This window comes from Hemicordylus capensis, chromosome 16, assembly GCF_027244095.1.
Source record: "Hemicordylus capensis ecotype Gifberg chromosome 16, rHemCap1.1.pri, whole genome shotgun sequence".
Lineage (NCBI taxonomy): Eukaryota > Metazoa > Chordata > Lepidosauria > Squamata > Cordylidae > Hemicordylus > Hemicordylus capensis.
Genome location: NC_069672.1, coordinates 13,106,541 through 13,131,497, shown reverse-complemented (window position 1 = coordinate 13,131,497; position 24,957 = coordinate 13,106,541). Strand labels below are relative to the sequence as shown.

At 52.0% G+C, this 24,957-nt stretch overlaps 1 protein-coding gene across 10 annotated transcripts in view; it reads left to right on the top strand.

Moving 5' to 3' along the window:
- The window catches only part of SAMD11 (sterile alpha motif domain containing 11), a 250,070-nt gene that overhangs the window by 162,572 nt on the left and 62,541 nt on the right, over positions 1–24,957 (top strand). For 9 of the 10 annotated variants that reach the window (XM_053280812.1, XM_053280813.1, XM_053280814.1 and 6 more), the window contains one exon: positions 8,023–8,073. The exons of the other annotated variant lie outside the window; for it this stretch is intronic. In XM_053280812.1, coding sequence (XP_053136787.1) covers positions 8,023–8,073 — 51 coding nt within the window. The remainder of the gene's footprint in view (positions 1–8,022; positions 8,074–24,957) is intronic. 10 annotated transcript variants of the gene reach the window in all.

Sequence of the window (24,957 nt, the reverse complement as noted above, 5' to 3'; positions counted from 1 at the left end):
CCCCTTAGCTAAGCAGGGTCTGCCCTGGTTGCATATGAATGGGAGACTAGAAGTGTGAGCACTGCAAGAGATTCCCCTCATTAGGGGATGGAGCCACTCTGGGAAGAGCAGAAGGCTCCAAGTCCCCTCCCTGGCAGCATCTCCAAGATAGGGCTGAGAGAGATTCCTGCCTGCAACCTTGGAGAAGCCGCTGCCAGTCTGGGTGGACAATACTGAGCTAGATGGACCAATGGTCTGACTCAGTATAAGGCAGCTTCCTATGTTCCTTAGCCTTGGCAGGGTGCACGGCCTGGGACAAATTAGCCAGTGTGGGCCCCCCTTCCAGTAAAAGAGTTTCCTCTTACCTAGGTAAAAGTGCTGGGTGGGCTGCCACTGTTGGAGCCTGCAGCTGTCTCCCACACAATCATACTCCCCTCTTACTAATACTAATATTTATATACTGCTTTTCAATAAAAGTTCCCAAAGCGGTTTACATAGAGAAATATAAATAAAGAAATAAAAATGGCTCCCTGTCCCCAAAGGGCTCACAATTTATTTATTTTTAAAAGAGAGACACCAGCAACAGCCACTGGAGGGATGCTGTGCTGGGGATGGATAGGGCCAGTTGCTCTCCTCCTGCTAAATAAAAGCACCACTTTTAAAAGGTGCCTCTTTGCTCACTTAGCAGGGCTAGTCAGCAATCTAGCTTCTAACTCGCACACAACCACGCAATGGGATTGCACACAGAACCTCCTGAACCTGAGTAGGACACCTTCTCCTACCCTGTTAATGCTCACGAGAACAGCCCTTTCGCCTTGGCTCACAATACACAAGTCCCTGGGCCAACCTGGCAAATTTGTATTTGAGCAAATACAATCCTGAGGAGGAGGAGCAGAGCCGGCTGTCGGCCCAGCCTGATGTTTTACAAGAGCCCCGCTAACCTCCTGGGGGCTGCACCGAGTGTCACAGGAAGCTGCACAGTTGCATTGAGGCTGGGGACGCATCCGCGAGAGGTGTGGAAAGATGGATGGATCGGGCCAAGGAAGGGCTAGATCTCCGTTTTAGAACCCCCCTCCTCTCACCGCCCTGTTTTGACTGATGTTCCAAGTTAGCTCTGCGGTTCAGCAGAAGGAATGCGCCCCCCGCCCCACATTATGGCGCCCCCCCCCCGGTTTCCTTTCCACTTCGCCTCCAGCAAACCGGGTCATTGCGCTCCTCTGACGAGGCTTCCATCTCCTAATAGCAAAATTGCCAGGCTCCGCGGAGGCTCTAATGCTTCGCGGCTGTCAGTCTGTCAGAGCATCTCTGCGCGCTTAAGTGGAAAGCGATTTCTGACATCCTCGGAGCCCCTGCTCTTTGACTCGCTAATTGATTGGAGTTCAGGCCTCAGCTGCCCCTCGCCCATTACGTGGGGAGGACCTTCCTTGAGACCTCGGCGCAGGTTTGCTCACCTCCCACAGCTTTCCCCCCATTGCTGTCCGGGGGTACGTGTGCTGCTGCTGCCGCTGCCGCCGCTGCCACCGGCCCATCCCTCCTGGGCTTTGTCTTCCGTTGACCGAGAAGCCAGCGTGGTCCAGAGGACAGGACAGCGGCCCTGATCCACGAGGCGCGCCAGGTGCCGATCAGTAGAAGGCTTTTTTGACGGAGCAGAGGTTGCAATGTGGGGCCAGAGGGGAGGAGACACCCGTGAGATACGTAGCACCCATGTTTTCTGAAAGCGTCGCATCTTCTCTTTAGTATGTTTTAAACTCATGTTCAACTCACTTTGTGAGGATCTTCCATTCGGTTGGAACTAATTGGTGGAAGGTTCTTGCCGAGGAGGCCTATGCCTGTTGGGTCTGCCGCTGAGCGATGGAGCATCTGCTCTGAAAGTAGAAGGCCACTGGTAGAATCTCTCGGCACTGCTGGGGAAGTTTGGATAGAGAATAGTGACCTAGATGGACCAAGGGTCTGACTCGGTACAAGGCAGCTTCCTGTGTGCCAGTGTTCCCTCGCAAGGCCAGCCCCACTTATTCTTGGGTTCAAGATGGCAGACCTTGCCTGACTTTTGCTCCAGTAACTGGGGGTGTCCGGTGGATGAAACGTCTTCTGCAGAGTGCGAAAAGCCGGCCCAGTGTTTTGCAGGGCCCACGGAGTTGCAGTGCATCGACGCCAGCCTATGGAAAACGTGCCTTTTGTGCATGCAGGAAAGAGGGTTCAGCAAAGGGTTGCTGCCAGAGCAAGGGGCATAACCGGCATCTCCAAGGCTTTCGGCAGGGCTCTTTCCCTCGTCCAGGGGTCGTGGGGCAGGTCCCCCAGTGCCATTTACGGGGGGCTGCCTTCAGCGCCAGCATTGCCTGCCCCGCGCCACCTGGCTCGGTTCTGTCTCGTCCTGATCTTTCCTCCTCCAGCACAGATGCCTGCCGCCACCGCCGCCACCGCTTCATAATAATGACTGTCGCCCTAATAAATAAAATGCATTTAAGATCTGTCTGGGAAACGAGCGCTGGATTTGATCCAGAGTGCCAGGAAGCGGCAGCCGGTCTAATGAGGACTTAGATTTGATAGGGAGAGGAAATGGCTACTTTTATTGTGCTGCGGAACCGGTGGCGGGGAGGGGTGTGTGTGTGTGTGTGTGTGTGTGTGTGTGTGAAATCCCTTCCTAAAAGAAAATTTGGGAAGCTGGGAGTGTGCACAGTGTAGCATAGTCGCTAATGCTACGCACCTTTCCAGCACCTGGCATTAACAAGGCTACTATTCTGGGCTTGGTCTTCTGTCGGTGGAGTTCCCTCCATTACCAGGGTGGCAGATGTGTCTGTCTTTAGGAACATAGGAAGCTGCCGTAAACGGACCCTTGGCCCATCTAGCTCAGGGTTGCGTGCACTGACTGGCAGCAGCTCTCCACGGTTTCAGGCAGGAGTCTCTCCCAGCCCTACCTGGAGAGGCCAGGAATTGAATCTGGGACCTTCGGCATGCAGAGTAAGATGCTTACCACAGAGCTACAGCCTCATCTCCTAAGGGGATCTCACAGCGCTCACATATATTCTTCCATCCAAATGCAAACCAAGGTGGATGATGCTTAGCAAGGGGGACGGTTCATGCTCGCTCCCACAAGTCCAGCTCTCCTCCCCTTCTTTCTTCCTTGTTGGCAGCAGCAGCAGCAGCGACAGAAGTGTCCTACCTGGCAGGTACTGCACACCTCTGTCGTCCCCCCCCCCCCGCTCCATCCCATGTAGCGCTGCAATCTCGTTTTGCCCCAGGCAGTCCTGTTTCTGTTCTGAGGGTTCTTCATGGGACCCATCCAGAGACTGAGGGTTGTTTTTCGAGGGAGAGCTGGTTTGGCAGAGCGGCTAAGAGGTTGAGCTGTGCCTCATGAAGCCCTGGGTTCAAGTCTCGCCTCGAACGCAGCAGGTGGCCTTGGGCAAGCCGAAAGGGCTAGCGATAAGCCCACTTATCCGCCCCCTTCACAGCGTCTGTCTCTTAAGTCCGGCAACTTTATCTAGTTAGTGTCCATTGTCTGGCACCTAAATTTTGGGGCTGAGATCCAAAGAAGAGCCGTTGACCTCCAGAGTCCAACGTGAGCGTCTTCGTTTCTTAATACTGACCCGCATCAAAAGGAATGTGTGAAGAGGCTGAGGTGGATGGTGAAGGCGCAGCTCCGTGGGTTGCCTCTCTCTTCAGCAAGTTCTTAAAGATTCCTGGAGCCCTCTCAAGCATTCCCGGTTAGATTTCGGACTCCCTCTCCCTCTCTGTCTCTCTCTTCATGTTTAGCGGCATTGACAGCCCACCTTTCCGCATACGGCTGGTTCTCTCCTCTCCGAAGGCAGCTCCGAGCACAGAGGGAGCCTTGTTCTTAAACCTTCTTCGTAACTGATTGCACATTGGAGGGAAGGGACGGAGCGGCTGGGACAGAGAGGGGAGAACATGGGCAGCCGCGTTCTTGCCATTCGCCTGGCTCCCTCCCCCCCCTCTTTTTAATTATTAGTAATTTATAAGGAGCCATCTTGCCCCCTTCATCCCGCCCAAAGACGCGGCTCGTGCAGCTTGATAGCTGGCAAATTATTAGCAATTTGATTTCAATTGAATGAATAACCCGCTAAACCGAAACGCACATTAGCCCCAGAAATCTAATTGGAGATAACACCATAGAAACTAGAGAAACACGGCGCGGGAGCTTCATTTAAGCGACCCAAGAACGGGCGGGGGAAAGGGAAGAGAGAGAGAAGATAATTGGGATTTAATTTCATTTCTTACCTATTCATTTGTTTAAATATGGGTGTTTAATTATCCAGCTCCACAGATAGCAGCAGTTGCCAAGGTACAGATGTCGGTTCTTCCCTGGCCGTGTATCGCTTCCCCTCCCTTTGGCTAAAAATGCTCTGCGATGCTAGCCTAGCGAGGCTAGATGTTCAGCCATATTCAACTTTATGGGGTCAGCTGCTTTGGTGTGGCATCCGGGAGTGCCGTGCACTGGTGCCAGCCGGTGTGTGGAGAGCCAGCCTTGCAGTAGTGAGTGTGGATTGTCCCCTTTGCTAAGCAGGGTCTTCCCTGGTTTGCATTTGGATGGGAGACTACATGTGAGCGCTGTAAGATATTCCCCTTAGGGAATGGGGCTGTAGCTCAGTGGAAGAGCATCTGCTTTGCATGCAGATGGGTCCCAGGTTCACACCCTGGCAACATCTCTAGGTAGGGCTGGGAAAGACACCTGTCTGAAACCTTGGAGAAGCCGCTGCCAGTCAGTATAGACAGTACTGAGCAAGATGGACCAGTAGATTCAGCAGAACAGTCTAACTCAGTAGAAAACAACTGCATATGTGCATTTTTTTTGTTTCCTATCACAGTCTGTGCTGCTGCCTTAGTGTGAGGGTCATTAGCCCCCGAGTGATTCGGTGCGCCAGCCGACCAGGAGCTCAGGTTTTACTGCTCCTGGAGGCTCTCAGTGGAAGGCTGTTGACTTTCTTGGGGCCAAGGAACTCTTCTAGTCCTCTGCCTGGCTCCACCCCTCCCTGGTCTGATTGGTTGAGGCCCTTTTCTGCTCCTGTAGAACCTTGCCCTCTCTCGTAACTGACTTTATCTGTGCAATCAAGCACCTGGTGAGTGCAGCTCCCAGGATTTGACTCCCTGCTCTGCTCCTGTCTGTTCCCGTGCCACTTCTGGATTCTGCAAGCATTTCCTGGGTTCACAGGATGAAAGCATACCTGAATCTTTCAACCTGACTTTGCCCCATTTTTGTGTGCAATTGGACAGGGGTGATTTAAAGGAGCGTTCAGGTGAGCGAGAGGCTGAATCTTTTCTCCGCAGCTTGTCCCTTTGAGCTCTTTTCTTTGGATCTAAACTAAACTGTTCTGTCATGAGAACTTTGGGCCAACATGGGGTTCAGTGGTGCAAGGAGTCTCCACACAGCAGAGTATGCTTTGGTGGTAAAGAGGTTTAGCCCAAGAGATTTATCCGGAGCCAGCAGGTTGAGTTCAAAAAACAAAGGTTTATTAAGAAATTAAAACATCACATACTGAGCGAGAGCCATTGAAACACATACCCAAACAAGCACTAGCCTTCAACAACAACTGGACAGTTCTGACTCTTTAACTGACCAAGAGAGACCTATTAACATAACCCCTCATGCCTCTAGTGGCCAGAAGAGGGTACCGCGGTGCTAAGAGCAATGCTTTCGAATTCTCACTTCGAACCCATGGCAGTGTTGCCTTGCCCCATACATTTCCTTGGATGCCTTTGCCCAGCCCAACCCTGCAGAGATCCGGACCTCCCCTTTCTCCCTCCTGAGAGGTCCCGGAGGCTGCAGTTGTATCCTGCAAGACCTCCACCCAGTGCTCTCTCTCATTTCCCCCCCACCTGTGTGCAGAATGAGTTTTGTTCTGGGCAGAAGTACCAAGGCATTGTGTGCGCACCTGCATTCAGAGTGGGGCTCTCCTGGTTCAACCTGAGCAGGACCTAAAATGAACTGAGCAGGCATCAAAAACCTTGCACACGCCTTAGAGGGAACACTGCCTCCCACAGTCCCCCCCCCCCACCTCTTTCCGCCGTGGCCTCCCACCAGCAGTAGTGATAGGAAGGGATGTTTTCATCTGGGGAAGAACGGCGGTTCCCAAGCTTGGAGAAAGCAAAAAGAGTGTCTCAAAGGGTGGTGCTACCCTGTGTGAGTCTAGGGAGGTGCTTCTGGCCAGGCATTCGAATCTGGACAGAAGGGGATCGAGGCTGCCCTTGGAGCTTGGGGCACGCAGGCAGGACTTGGGCCAAGTCCCAAGTGGATCTGATCGTCCTTGCAGAACGATGCCCAAGCCCAAGCTGGAATTGTGGGTAGTCCGTTGGAGGCAGAGGCGGCTGCTCTCCGGGCCAGGCCAACCGGCAGGATTTCCACGAGAACCCGCGGGTGGAGAGGGAGATGCAGAACCAGACAAGCCAACTGGCAGTCTAAACCAGCAGCCCTGCTCCCCAAAAAAGGTGCGGGTGGGTTTCTGATGCAGAGCTCCTAGATTTCCCAGGAGGGTTTGCTGAGGCAGCCAAGCAAGCCGGGCCAGGCGGTTCTAGTCCATGGGCTTGATCCTGACTCCGACACGGCCGTGCGTTGCTAGAGGCAGCCCTTGAGGACTCGCTTTGCAGAAGGCTGAGAAAATCGATGCCCCCGGAGGAGAGCAGCCGAGCGGTGGTGCTGGCCGCCGCGGACACTGGCGGGGTGGAGGGTGATGGGGGACCTCCTCCTCCACCACCACCGCCTGTCAGCGTCTAAATTTAGGCTGTCTCTTGTCTGGAGTCTTGTCTCTCCAGCTTGCAGGTGGAACATGCAGAATTAATTTCAGAGGTGGCGAAAGGGCTAATGATTTATTTACAGCCGGGAGGAGGAGGGGGGAGCCGAGCGGCGCAAGGCAGGCGTTTGGGCTTCCCTAATGCAGGCCAGGCCTCCGCTGCTCGGGCTTCCTGGAAGCGCCTTCTGTTACTCGGAGACGCAATCTCTCACTGTCCCCAGACTCCCTTCTCCTTTTAAGACCTTGCTAGCCAATGCAGGTTGCTCCTTTAAAGTGCTACGCAAACTCAGTTTGGCCCGGTGCAGATATATTCCTGATCTCTCCACGGGAAGTTCCTTCCTTCCTTCCTTCCTTCCAGAAATGTGGGGTGGCTGGAGATTTTTGAACTGAAACATTTTCTGCATCCCCCTCCCCGGGGGGGGGGGATTTCCCATGCAAATTTGCATAACATTTGCTTTAATTTTTCCTCAAAAAAAACCCACAAAACACTATACAAATTTTCCTGGTGCCCTAAACAGATTGTGATCTGATTTGGCATGCTGTTTGGCCAATTTATACAGTTAAAAAAGACACACCGCCAGTAAGTTAATACAGTGGAGGTATCTCAAAGGTTTTTCAAGCAGCCAAGTAGAAATGTAAGACATGGAAAATTTTACACTGAAAAATGAAGTCTGGGGAAAATTTCTGGAAAATCTTTCACCCCACATCTCTCCCTCCCTCCTTTTCTTCCTCCAGCCTCAACCATGGTTTATCTCTCCCCTCCCCCCCGTGGCAGTGCTAACCATGGATAGGGGATGGAGTTATAGCTCAGTGATAGAGTATCTGCTTTCTCTGTATAAGGTTCCAGTTTCAATCCTTGGCAGCATCTCAAGGTAGGGCTGGAAAGACTCCCACCTAAAACCCTGGAGAGCTGCTGCCAGTCAGTGAGGACGGTGCTGAGCTAGATGGACGAAAGGTCTGACTCAGTATAAGGCAGCTTCCTAGGAGCCTATGTAGTTCTGAAGCATATTTTGAACCAGAGTTTGCAGACCCTGGTTTTACTTTTACAGATAAACATGGTTAGTGCAAACCTCAGCAAATGTCGCACGGCACACCACCTTTAACGTTGAAGAGGTCAAGGAGAGTGCACGGCTTCTAGGGTGCCCTCAATCTCCTGACCTTGGTTAAGTGATCAGAAAGGTGGTCCCTGCCCAGGTGACCAAGAGGCTGTGCTTCTCTTCAGCTGTGACGCATTGCAGTTCTGGCACTTGTGACTGAAAGCTCTCTCTTTTTCTCTTTTTCTCCTCTCCTCCCTCCTCAACAGGATACACGCGCACTGGGATCTGAACATCTCTTTCCGCGAGACCTCTTGCAGGTACCAGTTTTGGGGGACCCTCCCTGTTGTGGTGGACATAGAGTTTATATGACTGCCTGTTTTAAAATGCCAGGATGGACCCTGTTGGAGAGTTGTGGAAGGTCCTCCTTAGGGGTCAACTGTGCGACCTTGCTCCCTTGCTTTCATTCTTTGTGTTTCCCCCTCTCCTTTTGCCTTTGGACAGTCCAAATTTGGGGAGGGACGTGGCAGCTCTCTTTGAAAAGTCGAACCTAGACAGGGGTGGAAGTATCAATTGGTACATCCCAGCGGGCAGGTTGTGAATCATGTGGATGCGTGCAGAGTTCGGCATGTGGGTTGTAGCTCAGTGGCAGTAGTGCATCTTTGTGGTCCCAGTTTCAATCTCTGGCAGCATCCGGGTAGGGCTGGGGAAGACTCCTGCCCGAAACCTTGGAGAAGCCGCTGCCAGCCTGGGTAGACAATCCTGAGCTCGCTGAACCCAGGGTCTGGCTCGGTATAAGGCAGCTTCCTACGTTCCTGTGACCTTCCCAATGTCATTACATTGCAGGAAATACATATCAGAATATCAGTGGGATGTCTCTTTGGCTACTTTTCCAAGGCTGTGGGTTTGCTGGGCATCCAGCCACTTCAGCAGACTCTGCAAAGATCCACCCTGCCAATTTGTTTGTGTGAACTGGCCCCCTCCTTGCTCTCCTGAAAAGCCGACAGACCCGTGGCGGGTTACAAGGTTGTGAAGCAGCCAGCCAAAAAACTGTGAGAAGGGGACCAAAAGGTTGAGTGTCGGCTGTTATGTTTGCTGTTGGGGAGGGCCAGTCGTCATGATGGATGGCCTTGTAGGCATGTGTGTGGAAAGAGGGCTGGCATATTGGGAAGCGTTGTGGTGGGGGTGGGGTGGGGAGCACTGTGACTCGCGCTGCACAGGCTTTCTTTTCGTGAATATCAGACCACCCAGTTTCAAAGATGGAGGGCGCACCTCTCCCTACTTGGGTGGCGTTCCCAGTGAACAATCCTTCCCCCTTGGGAGTGAACAGTGTCTGTTCACTTACAGGAGAGACCATAGAGTGCCTTGCACAGGAGACGTCATTGGGGTGGGGGCTAAATCTGCTTCTCGTCCTGTTGACCAGCCTCGGAATCGAGCCTGCCCTCATCCGACCGGCCCCACCCCGAGTCCTGTTTCATGGCTCGTCTGGAGCAGTGTTCTCTCTAAAAAAAAATTTTATTCTGTGTGTGGAATGAGTTTTGTTCTGGGCGGCAGGATCAAGGCAGTGTGTGTGCACCTGCATTCACAGGGGGGCCTCCCTGATTCGGCCTGAGTGGGATCTAAAATGAACGGAGCGGACATCCAAAAATGTGTGCGTGTGCGTGCACACGCACGCCTTCGAGGGGACACTGGTTTGGAGTGCATCAGCGCATTGGGACGGTGTCGCAGGATCTCGGGAGTTGGCGGTTCTACACACGCAGATGGGATTTCAGGAAAAGAGGGCGGGATGCAGGCCTCCGTGGCCCTTTCCCCCCAAGCCGGCCTGCATCACAGCGCGGTCACCCCAAACCCTGCATGCTCTTTTTTGTGTGCCTGTGGTGGTGTCTCCCCACCCCCACGCCTGGGAACAACCTGACTTGATTCTACCTGCCTGCCTTCCATCCTCCTCGCTTTGATCTTCCTTTCCCAGCCTGCAAAGGTGCCGCTCTTCTTCGGTTTTTCCCCTCCCCGTCTGTGTGCAGTCTGGTCACCTTGGAGTCGCTGTCTCTGTTGTCCTTGATGAAAGAATGTTTAATTAGGTACAAACAGGTCCTGCTGTATTCGGCGCCAAAACCTGACACGGTGGTACTCTCGCCCCCCCCCTTCGCTTCCCTTCCCCGAAAGGGGAAAGATTGCAATCTTTGGAGGCCTCGCTGGTAATCCTTTCTCTTCAGCGCTTTGAAGTGAGCACAGGGCTGGTGTTTTAGCAGGCTTGCTTAGTGCGTCTCTCCCTCTCCCCCCCCCCTTTTAAAGGAAGCTACTCCCTGCCATGACGTTCCCTTTGTAAAAATGCACCCTTCCCTTGGACGCGCTGTAAAAACGCTTCAAAATGGCTCAGTAAATGAAGTTATTCATGGGATTCCCTTTTAAGTGTCCCCCCCCCCACCCCTTTTATTCTTCTTTCAAGCAGTCAGGATTTAGTGGTGTGGATACTCCCGAGGCCTAATGCTTCAGGTTGCTGAGCAGCTTGGGCGGGCTGAGGGTGCTTCGCTTTCCTTTTGACTCCAAAGGGGATTGGGCAGGTTGCTGTTCTAGCTAGAGCTAAGCTCCCTCGCGCGGAATAATCGGTCATGTGAGCAAACCGAAGGGAAGAAGGACTCAACGTTTGTGCTTTCTGTGGGATCAGCGCAGTTGGGGCTGTGGTGGTGACACAGTAGGAGGCAGGACGCTGTCGGTGGCGCAGGTATCTCTCCCACCTGCTCTTGCAAGATCTTGAAGCCCTTACACTGGGTTATCTCAGTAGGGCAGAGCATCTCGAAAGGCAAGGCATAACGCTTGGCCGTGGTTTTTTTTTCTTAACCATGGCTAAACCTTAATGCCTGAAAACCTCAGCCATGGTTCAGGGCTGGCCACAAGCCATTAAGTGAAGTGAGTCTGCAAACCATGGTTTGCATTAACCATGGTTAAGCTGATCTTTGGGGTGATTTGATGGGTTCTTAAGACAGTTGCTGTGCCTCCCTGCTGGCAAGGTGGCCATCGTGCCCTTTCGAGGCAGGGTGCCACTTGCTGAGCTCGCTGTAGCTTCGCTTGGTGGGTTTGAAGCAAACTAACCATGGCTGGTGCTAATCACGGTTAAGTGTCAAGTCTGCTCTAGGCCATAAAGTTGCTGGGAACAAAAAGGGAAGTGATTCTAGACTGGGCCTTTTACCCACCCATCACACCAAAGGCCAACCTATGCCATAGGAACCAGCTACTCTAAGATGGGAGTCTTGTGTTCAAAGCCCTGTTCATTTATGAAGCTCACTACGTTACCTTTGGCTAGTCATTAGGCGTGTTTTCATGATCTTCATCAGGGTAGGATAGCCAGGCACACTCTTGATTGACCTTGTAAAATCGAATAAGAGGAGAGGAGAGTGATTGTGTGGAAAATGGGAGCTGGGTAGGACAGCTCTTAGTTCACCCTTGGTGAAATGCTGGGGAGAGAATCTAGATAGGGCACGTCCATCCTACCCAGCTCCTGCCTCCCAGGTGATCACTCTCCCCTATCTTCTTGTTTGGGTTTTCCTGATCGCTGATGGGTTTTCGTGGCTGCTGATGGGTTTTCACGACCGACTGCTGATGGAGAGCATGCCGGGCTCCCCTACCTTGGCTGGGTGCTCTTTCTACCCAGATGAGGATTAGGAGAACCTTCCTGCTGTCCGCCTAACTCGGAAGAGACCTCTGACCGATGTCTGATCTTCAAGACTTCAGCCTAACTCTCTAGGTAGCATTCAGTGTTCCCGGAGGAAGGCATAGAAAACAGGGTCATCTTTGCCTTGGCCTCCCCTGTCAACCAGGACGTTCTTCCTGTAGGTGTGGCCAATGCAAACAAGGAAACTCCTGGGCTACCCGGTCCGCCTCCTGCACGCCAAAGAGCCAGCCCTGTGAAGGCCAGGGTCTGGTGACAAGAACCCATCCCAGAGGCACGAATGCACTTTGTTTGGGGACACACCTGTTTGGTTTTCAGACAACAGCCGAGGAGCGAGTGATGAATAGACCTGTTCCGCTGTTTAACTTGAAAGGCCTTTAGAAAATAATTAAATAAGACAATCTGCGAGGTCTGGAGGAAATGTCTGTGGCAGATGTGTCTCACAGGCTGCAGTAGAAAACGGGGGACGCTGAAGTTCTGCCACACTTCCTGCTCATACTTGGCTCCTTTCTACATTGCTGCTGAGAAACGTCTGCGGGTTGCAGAGGGTTCCGGGACGGGTCGGAGAGAGTCGTTTTTCAGACCCAGGGTTCTCTTTGAGCCCCAGATTGCAACTTGGGACCCAGTTTAAATTCCACAGACCTCCTTTAAAAAAATTAATACATGCCCTCTCTCCCCCCAGTTTTGTCCTTTCCCAGTTTCTTCCCTGTCTCCTTCACAGGAGGATATAGCTATGCTGCAGACCTGCTGGTTCTGAGAGTCATGCCTTCTCCCTAGAGTGCACCTGGGCACTGTCGGGTGGGGAGTGGGTTGGTTTAAGAGCAGGGCTGCGCAGCTTTGGCCCTCCTGCAGACGTCGGACTGCAATGCTCATCATTCCCGACTGTGGGCCGCTGTGGCTGGGGATGATGGGAGCCGTAGTTCCAACAGCAGCTGCAGGGCCAAGTTTTCCCACCCCTGGTGTAGACACTATTGAGCTAGACGGACCAAGGGTTTGATTGGGTGTCAGGCAGCTGCCTGTGGAAGGCCCGGCCCGGCCGTCTTTCAAGGAGGCTTGTCTGTCATTGCCAGCCTACTCGTTAAGAGAGCCTTGATGATTTCCCCAGGAAGCCCCCGGATTCCCTGGAAGATGGCTCAGACGCTGCTGGGGTGCTCCGCCGAGGGCTGTGTTCTGTGGGCCCCTCGTGCTGCCGCCAGCAAGCCTTTGTATTAACAGCCACGTTGCGCTGTGGCCAGGGGGTGATCGATAACGCAGGTGCTTGATGGATGCCGGGAGGGAAGATTTATAGGCTCTGGTCGCAGCCGTGTCGGGCAAGCCAATGAAGATAGACAGCAGCTGCGGGGATGAATCCAGGAGCGAAGCGGGCCCTCTGCAAATCGGCGGGTGAAAGCAGTAAAGGGAAAGTGTGCCGTCGAGTCGGTTTCGATTCCCGGCGCCCACAGAGCCCTGTGGTTGTCTTTAGAGGAATACAGGAAGGGTTGACCCTTGCCTCCTCCCGTGCGGTATGAGATGATGCCTTTCAGCATCTTCCTATATCACTGCTATAGTACCAGCGGAGATTCGAACCGGCAACCTTCTGCTTTTTAGTCAAGCATTTCCCCACTGCGCCACTTAAGGTGACGTGGAGGGGTCTCCTTTTCCCTTGAAGATCACTCCCCCTCGTGCCTGGAACTGTCTCCCCAGACATCTGCTCGGCACCTTTCCTCTCTGCAAATCCCTCTCTCTTCAAATCTGGTCACTCCAGTGAACTCAGTGTTTCAGCCCCTCGCTCTGTGTCCCTCCACTGCAGTGAAGTCTGATACTCTGTGTGTGTGTGTGTTTGTTTTAAAAGTTTACGCCCGGGCTTTTACGACAGCATAGGTAAAAGTCCATGGGCAGAACAGCTGGAAAGGGATCACTTGGAGCTGGACGAAAATGGAACTCTGGTTGCCTTTAATCCCACCAGCCTAGCTGAGTTGCAAAGTCCCGTTTCTGCAGCTTGACCCTGGAGCGGAATGGAAGGGGTCCACAGGAGGAGAAGCGCTCTAGGTCCACGGGGGTTCTGTCGATGCAGGTTTGCAAAAGCTTGTCTCAGCACCTCAGACGGAAAAACCAAAGCATCCTCTCAGTGGGTCAAAATGACCCCATTTAATGCCGAGCCTCTCCTCTTCTCCCTCCCTTTCCCTCCCTCCCTCCCTCCCTCTCTCTCTCTCTCTCTCGCCCTCCTGGCTCACTGATTAGACACCGATGGCAAGGCTGGAGAGCCTTGACCCAAATCCTTGAGTCGCTTGCCTTCAGGTCTTATCCTCCCAGGGCTGCTCTGCCCGCCATCGACCAGAGAAGAAAGGTATTGGCTGTGCGGCCTGGCGATTAGGAAGGTTTTGTCATGCTGCCTGCAAGGCGATAAGTGAGGGATGGGGGTGGGCAGGGGGATGATCAAGTTGAGCTGTCAGCTTCTCCCGGATTGCCGGCCTTCCTTTTGGCTGACTCAGAGGTCCTGGTTTTACTGACCGGGAGCTTTGTGGATGCTGACCTTGCTGGTGACTCAAGGCCTTTTCCACTCGGCGGGCCCTTCTTCCAGGGCAAGGCTGAGGGGGTGTGGAGGCCTCTCCCTTCCACTTGCTCACGGCCAAGCAGGGAGACTGTTGATCTTGTTAGTCCGTGAACCAGGCTCACACGTTTTGGCCATTGGTACCATCTCTGGAAGTGGCGCCGTGGGAAATGATTGACTAACAAGCAGGAGGTTGCCAGTTCGAATCCCCACTGCTACTATATCGGGCCGCGGTGCTATAGGAAGGTGCTGAAAGGCATCATCTCATACTGGGTGGGAGGAGGCAATGGCAAACCCCTCCTCTATTCTACCAAAGAAAAACCACAGGGCTCTGTGGGCACCGGGAGTCAAAATCGACTCGATGGAACCCTTTCCCTTACCATTTCCGGAGATGGATGCTCACAGGGATTTTTTTTGGGGGGGGCAATGTTCTACCCAGCTAGAGATAGAAAAGAGGCAATCGCATTGTTTGCATTCACAGCTTCCTGTGGGTGACATCACCACCAAACAAATCGGGTAAAATTGCAGTCATTTTTGCCCAGAGGAAAGGATTAGGGTAACAATGAGCAAATGGTTGTATACTGCTTAATGGTTGTATTCTACTCTCTACGGTGTACTCTTTGGAGGATATCCCTGCCCACTCTTTTTCATCTGTGTGCAGAAAGAGGTTTGTTCTGGGTGGCAGTGTCAAGGCAGTGTGTGTGCAGGTATATTCAGAGTGGGGCCTTCCTGATTCAACCTGAGCGGGAGCTAAAATTAACTGAGCGGACATCAGATTATGTGTGAGCGCATGCGCACGCCTGAGAGGGAACAGTGTTCTTGCCCATTGTCATTTCCATTCCTCTAACAGCACTGATGCAACTTCCCAGTAGTTTGGGGGTTCGAAAAAACTTGGCAAAGCTTTTAGAACCCTTTTGCAAATGTGTCCGCAGCATTCCTGACGTTCAGGGCCATCAAAGCCTGAGAGCACACTGAAAGTTGAACGTCTTGCAATGCTGTTGCCTCTCTTCCATCTCTAGGGGTCTGTGCCGCACTGAGTTCTTAGAAGAAAGGCAGGGTGGACATTTCATCAGGATCGACATTTTCTTGCACGTTCTTGCCTGAGAAGGAGCTTCCAGATTAGCTTCCAGCAATGCAGTCTGTGAAATCCAGGCACAGCCTGCTGACGTGGGACAGAGCTCCACTAAAGGGTGTGCCTAAGGAGCGAGACCCTCACTTTCGGCGATTTTTGCCCGCGGTGAAATGCTGGGGATGGGAGCAGCTGCTTCGTTGAAAATTTTTCTCCCATCTGCCCCCTCAAACCCCGCTGGGTAACTAATATAAGAGGACAGCCCAAAAGACCTTTTAAAGCAATCAGTAGATAATCAGTAGAAGGTCCCAACCGTCTTCTGGATGAGAGAGGTTCAACTGGCTACCTAAACGCTTGGATGGGTTGATCCCAGCAGGCCTCCTTAGGAAGGGAATTCCACGTGGATGGCCCACCGCTGAAAAGGCCCCGTTCTTTGCACAAAACAGTCTGGTCTCTGATAGGATCCAGAGACTATCAGAACAGGCCTTCCAGGGTCCTTTTCTAGTCCGTCTAGCCCAACACCTTGGACCAGATCAGGGCTGCTCAACTCCAGCCCTCCTGCAGATGTTGGCCCATCATCCCTGGCTATTGGCCACTGTAGCTGAGGATTGATGGGAGTTGTAGTCCAAAAACAGCTGGGGCGGGGAAGGTTGAGCAGTCCTGGATTAGATGGCCAGTAGCTGGCCAGATGGCACCTAAAGACCCTTGGAGCAAAATGAGGTTTTAGGAACCACCGCAGTGCAGGAATGCTGCTTCCTCCTTTACCAGTTCGGTATCTGTTCCAGCATGGAACTTTGGGGGAAAAGTTCTAGAAAGGCTCTGGGATGTTCTCTGCAATCCACTTCCCCTCCTTGGAGGACCCACTTTTCCTTTTTTTAAAAAGCAAAACCCTTTGAGGTTTGGCCCCAGAAACCTGCTCCTTAAACTGTGGTTTAAAGACCACGGAAAGGGGCCGAGGGCGTCTTTATTTCCGTATGGGAGCTCTGGGCAAGACCCTTTCCACAGGGCCTGCTTGTGCTTTCATTAGCCCTGAAGAGGTTTCGAGCATTCTTGACTCGGGGAAGGCTCCGGTCAGAGAGGCTCTTGAGGACCCTGCGCGAGGTGTCATTTGCTTTCAGGTTTTGTTTTTATAAGCCCAGCCAAGCTGCCCTTGTGACTTCTCACTCTAAGGCTACACCCTGGTTTCTCTTTAATAAGGTTAAATGGTAGCATAGCCATGCAGCAGTATTTGTAGGCCAGGCTGGGGGTCCCTTTCTAATGGCACCTATGGAAGTTCATCGTTTTTCTCCTGGCCTGATTTCTGGCTGACATACCGTACTCACCTCTCCCATCCCTGGGCGTTCGCTCTCATTTATGTGGCTCTGACTGAAAAGCTACCTCTGTCTGTTTAAACTTGGACAACACCTGAAGTATGATACTTTATTTTCTTTTTTAAAAAAACCAACCCAAACATTTGGCAAGTTTTCGCTTTAGAAAAGTGGTTGTACTTTGGTGCTTGAATGGGGCTGAAGATCAGCTTTTGAGTGGTGCCAAGAGAGATCTGGCCTTGTGGTCGCGAGCTTGAGTTGTCCACTTTGCTAAGCAGGGTCTGCCTTGGTTTGCATTTGGATGGGAGACTACGTGTGAGCAGTGTTCCCTCTTAACAGGGGTTCCCAGATGTTGACTGCAACTCCCAGCATCCCCAGTCAAAGGCCATTGCAACTGAGGATTCTGGGAGTTATAGTTAACAACATCTGGGAATCGCTGTTACAGGGAACAGTGGCTGTGAGCACTGTAAGATATTCTCCTTAGGGGATGGGGCCATAGCTCACTGGAAGAGCATCTGCTTTGCATGCAGAAGGCCCCAGGTTCAGTCACTGGCAGTATTTCCACATAGGGCTGGAAAAGACCCCTGCCTGAAACCTTGGAGAGATGCTGCCGGGCAGTGTAGACAATAATGAGCTCGATGGACCAAGGGTCTGACTCAGTGTAAGGCCGCTCCCGATGTTCCTCTGACGCTGGGTGACTTAACTCCCTCCCCTCTCAGCAGAGGCCTCTAATTATGGGGAGGGGAGGACCATTTACTACATTGAGTGGGTGCAGGTCTGCCCCCCCCCACTCATTTGCAGTAACCGATTGTCTTAAATTACACTGCTATCATTAAATCCTCCCCCCCCACCGCGGCCCCCCTCACGTTACCCAGCCCTGTCTGAACTCGGCCCCGCCACGTTCTGATGAGGCTGCCTCACTGAGACGACAGAACATGTCAGCCCTTGATGTAATGGCCCACCAAAGCGGAGAGCGCAACGTAGCCCTGAACGGGTGCCGGTGATTTGTAGCCGATGCATGAAGGATGATCATCTGGGCCGGATGCCGTGCTCCCAAGAGGCTCTTTTGCGCTGAACTTGGCGGCTGTGGGACGGACAGGCCTGGAGACGGGGAACCAGGGCCAGATGTCTGGCTGCTCAAGGATCTGAGGGGGCCTCTTGCTGTTCTCCCAGCTGTGTCGGGGGGTTCTTGCCCAGGAGTGGATCCCCCAAGAGATCTAGATGACCCGGTCGCATTGTGCAGTATTGACATTCAGGATACCTGCGTAACTCCTGCTAACTGGGCAAAGAGGCAACTTTTTAATGTGGTGATTCTCTTTTTTTAGCAGGGGGAGAGTAACTGGCCCTCTCCACCCCCAGCACGGGACCTCCAGTGACTGTTGCTGGTGTCTCTCTTATGTTTCTTTTTAGATTGTGAGACCTTTGGGGACAGGGAGACATCTTATTTATTTAGTATTATTTCTCTCTGTAAACCGCTTTGGAAGTTTTTGTTGAAAAGTGGTATATAAATATTTGTTCTTGTTGTTTCCTTCTGTGGCACGCCTTTTGCCTTGTCAGTTTCAGTGTTCCCTCTAACAGGGATTCCCAGATGTTGTTGACTACAACTCCATGGCTTTTGCATGGGGATTCTGGGAGTTGTAGTCAACAACATCTGGGAATCCCCATTAGAAGGAACATTGGTCAGTTTAGTGCTAAGTAGCTCCAAGCTAAATAGCCTTTTGTCTTGCATGCAGAAGGCTTCAGGATCAATCTCTGGTTAAAGGGTCAGGCTGTGGGTGATGGGAAAGACCTTTATTTCCTGAGACCTGGCCGGAACACCACTGCCAGTCAGAGCTGGACCAATGGCCTGACTCAGTAGAAGGCCGTTTGTTATGCCGATAAGCAACACCACGTCTGACGTCCCCGGATCATTCCTTGAGGTCCAGCCGCATTTGCAGAGGGAGGCCTTCCATTTTCTTAGCGTCTCTCTGGTTCTCCTGCTCTGTCTCTGCCGCTGCCGCTGCCGCCTCCTTGCTTTGCATATTGGATTTTATTTTATATGTTAAGGAAGGGCAGAGGGTCGGGACAGGTTTATGGCGATGGTATTGATCAGGGAAATTTAATACGATCCCTGCAGCGGCGGAAGGATCGTTAAGAGATGGCGAGATGAGCGAAGCTCCCCTGCCCACCCGACGTTGTATTTCATATCTCATTATCTTCCTCTGCCTCTGCCTCTCCCCCCCCCCCACACCAATTTACAGATGAGCGCTGATCATCGGTTTATATGCAGGTGCAGGTGCCTTATCCGGAGACAGACCACTGCTTCCTCTAGCCTGGGATTATCTATTCCACTTCCCCGTGACTCTTCCAGGTCTCAGGTTAGCAGGGTCCTTTCCCGTCAGCTGCCTCCTAATTCGGTAGCTTCCAGCTTCTCTGCACCCTCCAGGTCTCGATTTGGGGATGGCTATCCCTGCCGGGGTCCTGACAAAAACCTCTCCCAGGCTCTTTTGAGGGGTGAGTTTGGGCAGATTGCTTCCCTTCCCTGGGGATGGCAGGGGTGGGGTGTAGCTCAGTGCTGCAACGCCTGCTTGGCATGCAGAAGGCCCCAGGTTCACTCCCTGGCAGCATCCTCCGGTCGGGCTGGGAAAGACTCCTGCCTGGGACCCTGGAGAAGCCGCTGCCAGTCAGAGCAGACAGTCCTGAGCTGGATGGACCAAGGGTCTGGCTCAGCATAAGGCCGCTTCCAATGTCCCTTTCCCTCCTTCTGCGTATTGCCAGGGTATCCTTCCTTCAACCCCCACCTTTCCCCTTCCCGTGACAACCCATCACAGTGAGTGCTCACACTTCAGAATCTCACCAGAGACCCCACAGGCGTCTGGCTGCCTCGGCAAGATTCTGACACTGATTTATTTGGGGGGGGGGTTAATTATGTCGATCCATTAGCCTCTTCGTCCTTCTCCCCATTAAAGACACTACTGACTCCTCTAACACTTGTCCGCGAGCCATTTTAGTTTTTTTTTTAAAAAACTTCAAAACAGCCAACGGCCTGATCGTTTCTCCATTGCGGCTAAGGCAGGCTAGACGCTGCCAGCAAAAGCATTTGTGGGTGTCTGCATATCTGTCCCTGGAAACCAGAGTTCTGGGAGGAGGGAGGCTAGGGGACCCCAATCGGTCAATCAGCCAAGCCCACAATTTTGACCATGGGCATCTCAGGGGGCCAAGGTTCCTTGTGGCATTTGACATCTACCCCACTAGAGATAGAAAAAGAGGTGATCTCATTCTTGCCCTTTCTGAGAGTGCCCTTCTTACCCCTACCTCTAAGCCAGGCCTGCTCAACTTAGGCCCCCGCCCCCAGCTGTGGACCTTTTGCCTTGGCTTTCTTTTGAGGCCAGAGCTGCTTTTTTTTTTTAAAGGCGCCTTCTGTTCACATACCTTGTTATTTTTGGTTTATTCCTTGCTTTCTAGCACCTTGTTATATTCTTGCCTTTCCCTTTTGTGTGTCCTTTTTTATCACCCCCCCGTGCCCGCCCTCCCACCCTGAGAGGAGAGCTGGTCTTGTGGTAGCAAGCATGACCTGTCCCCTTAGCTAAGCAGGGTCTGCCCTGGTTGCATTTGAATGGGAGACTAGATGCGTGAGTACTGCAAGATATTCCCCTCAGGGGATGGAGCCGCTCTGGGAAGAGCAGAAGGTTTCAAGTTCCCTCCCTGGCTTCTCCAAGTTAGGGCTGAGAGAGACTCCTGCCTGCAACCTTGGAGAAGCTGCTACCAGTCTGTGAAGACAATACTGAGCTAGATAGACCAATGGTCTGACTCAGTATATGACAGCTTCCTATGTTCCCTCAGAAAAAGGGTGGTTTATGTCTGCCAAGCCCGGGTTCAATAATTGCTCTGCCTGTTTGGCGACGCTCCCAGCCTCTGACAGGCTCGACTGCTGCCTCGCTTGCCTTGGAGAGACCCATTGCACTGAATTGTGCCCTGTTTGTAGCTCGCGATCCAGATCCCGTTCTCCTAGAGGAGTACCTGAAACCACAGTATCCAAAAAGCAGAAAAATAAGAAGGGGAAAATCTTCTAAGCTTACTCAACCCCAGGATAAGCGAACGCCCCAGCCCCCTGCCAAACCCGCCCTAAATAATCAGCCTGCTACTCCTGTGGACCCGTCTGGTTCGGATTCAGATGCTGATGGAGATGCCGCCTCGCCCTCCAGCGGAGGCCCTGATGCACCACTAGGAACTTCTGTGCCAGATGATATTCTAGATGGGGATAAGGGGAATTCCCTGAAGAGTACAAACCTTACTCAGAGGAAGTCCAATGCATGGCTGCCGCTTGGAGACCCAAAAATTGAAGCATAAGACTGCTGACCCAGTTTTTGGGCTGCTCAAAGCCCTCTGCCCTTACCCCTGTTTCCTTACCACTTCTTCCTCCTATCACAGAAGTGGTCAAGGCTACCTGGTCTAAGCCAGCGTCCATCCAGCCTACATTGAAAAAACTGGAGAACCGGCATCGAGTCCATCAGGCAGACAATTCCATTGTCGTCGAGTCGTCTCAACAAGGAAAAAAATTGGATTCCTTTGGGAAGCGCATTTATGCCACCACGAACCTGCAACTCTGTATATCTAACTATCAGGGCTGTGTGGCTGGTTATACACATTTTATTCTAGAAAAGCTTGAACCATTTCTACAACAGCTTCCAGCAGATCGGAGAGGTCCCACCATGACCTTTCTGTCTGAAGGTCTGCAAATCACAAAGCAACAACTACACTCGGCACGACATGAAGCAGACTGTGGATCTTGTACCATGGCCGCAGCCGTAGCTCTTATGTCGGCATGCTTGGCTCCAACCCACCACGCTTGGGCCTGAGGCCAAGCTTCGAATGGAAGATCTTCCATTCAACAGGGACAATCTGTTTGGAAAGGATACAGATGACAGGTTAGAGAGAGTTCACAAATTTAAGACGACTGCAAAGTCGGTGGGAATTCAATCCTTCCAACAAAAGTCGAATAAGCAATGCCCGTGAGTGCCACAATCACACCAAAGGTCTACTTTTCATTCCTTTTGTTGCCAAGAACAACAGAAAAATAGGTACTTCCCTTATGGTTCCTTTTGTAAGCTATCAATTATCAATTTTGTAAGCTATCAATTCCTACACCCAAGTCCTCCCAGCTGTTTTTGAACTACAACTCCCATAAACCCCAGCCACAGTGGCCAATAGCCAGGGATTATGGGAACAGTAGGCCAACATCTGCAAGAGGGCCAACGCTGAGCAGCCCCGACTTAAACGCTTGCAGTCGTCTTGCTGTGGGAATTCTTCCCACCTGGGTCAGCCAGTTTGCCTGTCGGTTGCTGCACGTCATTGCCAACCTTGGGAGAGCTGTAGTGAGACGCACAATAATATCATTTATACTGCTCGCACAGCTTGCTGCATGGATTCTCCCAGCATGTGATGTAGAGCGATACTGAATATTTCCAGATTTGGGGTAGAAAGTAGAGATCCCCCCGCCCCCACCAAAACTCTGTTTGTATGAATAGTCAATTTTATCTTCCCATTCCAACCCAATCTGTTGCTGTTCTCTCCTTCCTAGATGAGTCGCATGGGTGATCTTAGCCAATCAGGGATGACATACTGAAGAGGATGATGCCACAATGCTGTGTAGCCAATCAGGTTTGGCTATATGATAGCAACTCTGTGTGTGCAGTTGAGGGTGATGTAAATGAATGTTCACAAAGTTTCAAAAAAATCACACCCAAAGGGAGATGTATTAATTACAAATGGAAACATTTAGCAGTAAATCGTGAACAGTTTCAGCTTGCCTCCGATGCAGAAAATTTCCCCACCAGCGCCAGATGCTCCTGGAGGCGTGTCTCTCGTGCTTGTGTGCAAACTCTTGGCACGACCCAAAGATTCACCTGGGAAACTGCAATAAATGTTCCATCGGCAATAAGAGATCTGCAATCCCTACCACAGGGATCAGGTGTGCATAATCTGGGCTTCAGGATAGAGGTGTGCAGAAGTGATTTGAATCGAACTGGCCTGGTTTGACTGGTTCAAACACGAACCGAACCAGCTTAAAAAAAAAAAGGCGGCCGGTCCAAGTTGGAACCAAACCAGACCGGATCTGTTACGGACCAGTTTGACCTGGTACAATGTTTCAAGGGTCAATACTTGTAAAGGAGAATCCTGCCTTTAATGGGTTTCTAAGGGTGGCTCGAGAGGGGTCAGCGAGAAGGCACATTACTGGCAGCAGCAGCGGCTTCTCTAGACCCCGGTGCTCCCCCCAGCAGTGCTGCTTACGTGTGTGTGTGAATTCACTTCAACTTGGTTGTCTTCTTCATCCCGCGAGGGCTGGCCGAGGTTATCTTTCTGCCCAGGGGTCATTTTGCACATATGCAGCCTCCTGAGCTCCATTTCCCGTAAGCTGCCGAGCTCTCCAGTTGCCATTGGTGAATCATTATATGGCTATTACAGAGGATGGATTAGGACATTCGTTCTTTTGAGGGAAGGCAAACTCCCTATTAGCCCCATTAGATGTAGACAATAGATTAAGCAGTGCGCTCAGCGGAGACATCAACCATTGCACATGGGTTTTTGGTGTGGTTTTTTTTTGTTGTTGTTACTGCCTGAAGGTTCCCGGGACCGTCCGTATTGATTTGTATTTATATATTTATTGTAGACACGTCCTTTGCAAACATTTGGGTGCCTTTTGTGCTTCCAGGGTTAGGCAGGTGCTCTTCCCAGAGCGGCTCCATCCCCTCAGGGGAATCTCTTGCAGTGCTCACACATGTGGTGTCCCATTCAAATGCAAGACAGGATGGACCCTGCTTAGCAAAGGAGGCAATTCATGCTCCACAAGACCATCATCCCCAGCCATGGAGCCGATAGTCAGGAATGATGGGAGCTGCAATCTAACATCTGTAGGAGGGCCGAAATGCACCCCTCTCTTAGATGCTTGAGTCATGTTGACGATCCTGCAACCTCCGGATCATCTGACCCGGGTCATTGTGAACAAGCCATCTTTGGCCAGTTAAAGCTGTAAGATGGGGGTGTACCTTGATTTCTTCTCCTGTGCATCTGGTGAGAAATTTGGTGTGCCCTTCTGGCTTTCAGCCTGCCTCTCTCATCCCACACTGCCAACACAGGAACCTACGAATGTACACATGTTTGTACACTCATCTGTGTTTTTGTGGGAGTGACTGTACTGGCATTTGTTTTAAACATGAACCTGAATAGAAGTCCCTTCCATGCACAGTAAAGTTAGGAAGTGTACTGCTGTTCCTGTGTTCACCGTAATGGGTGAATAACTGTACCTGTGTACAGATATGTACCTTTGTACACTGGTTGTATGTGTGAATAGGGATACATTCTTTCTTCATCAAACTGTTCCCCGCTCAGGTTCTTAATCTCTATCATTAGTTTCTGGAGAACATCAGCTTCTCTACTGTGGAACCCCTGTGTGTGGTGGAGGTTTCTGGGGAGCATTTTAGGGTGCGCACGCAGTTCATACTGGATGCCCACTGGGCTTGTCATTGCTTGGTGTGAACTTCGCGTGCACTCTCAACTTCTTGGAACACTCTCAACTTCCCCCTGCTCTGCATGTTGAAGGGGAAGATCGGTAACGGACACACCGCCTTCCCGGGAAGCTTGTCCACCATTACTGACTCCTGCTGGGCCAATTTACTGCTTGCAGCGAATTCGGTTATGTTGGGAAGGGACCTTATAGTTATGGTTACGTCCGGTTTGGCGATGTAGGGACAGAACAGTTTCTCCTTTTGTGCGTATATATTGTATTCTGACGAGCATATGCCCCAATCCCAGACTGGGAGATGGTCATAGGAACATAGGAAACTGCCATATCCTGAGTCAGACCATTGGTCTATCTAGCTCAGTATTGTCTTCACAGACGGGCAGCGGCTTCTCCAAGGTTGCAGGCAGGAATCTCTCTCAGCCCTATCTTGGAGAAGCCAGGGAGGGAACTTGAAACCTTCCGGCTCCATCCCCTGAGGGGAATATCTTGCAGTGCTCACAGATCAAGTCTCCCATTCATATGCAACCAGGGCAGGCCCTCCTTAGCTATGGGGACAAGTCATGCTGGCTACCACAAGACCAGCTCTCCTCTCCGCGGAGGCCGCCGGAAGCCACTGGGTCTGACCAGGATGTGTGAATCCCTAACACAGCGGGGAATTCACAGACCCGTTAGCATTCTGTTGCCTCTGCAGACCAGTCCCTGGGTCACAGCACGGACCTAAAACACAGACCCGTGGTCATCTCATACCAGCCGTACAGGCGGTGGGGAGAATCTCCGTGGCAGGCTCCATCACAATCAATTAAACTCACTGACAAATCCACCGTGACTCCTCCCCACTCCCTTCCCTGTTTTGCTGAGGGCAGCTTTTCGCTGTCCTCTGTCCCCGACGTCCAGGTATTGATCTGCCCGATTAAGAAGAACCGATAATCGCCTCAAATTAATCCCCTAAACTCCTTTAGGAATATTTTGCATAATGCGTCCTGAAGGTGGCATCTAGGCGGGGATAAGCCTGGAAGTGGCTCCCTGCGGTCTCGGCGGGGGGGGGGGGATTGGCGCACCCGTGCATGTTCCGAAAACATCTCCATGACCTCAGCGAGGTGCGGGAGGTAATTGCATTGGGGCTTTCATAA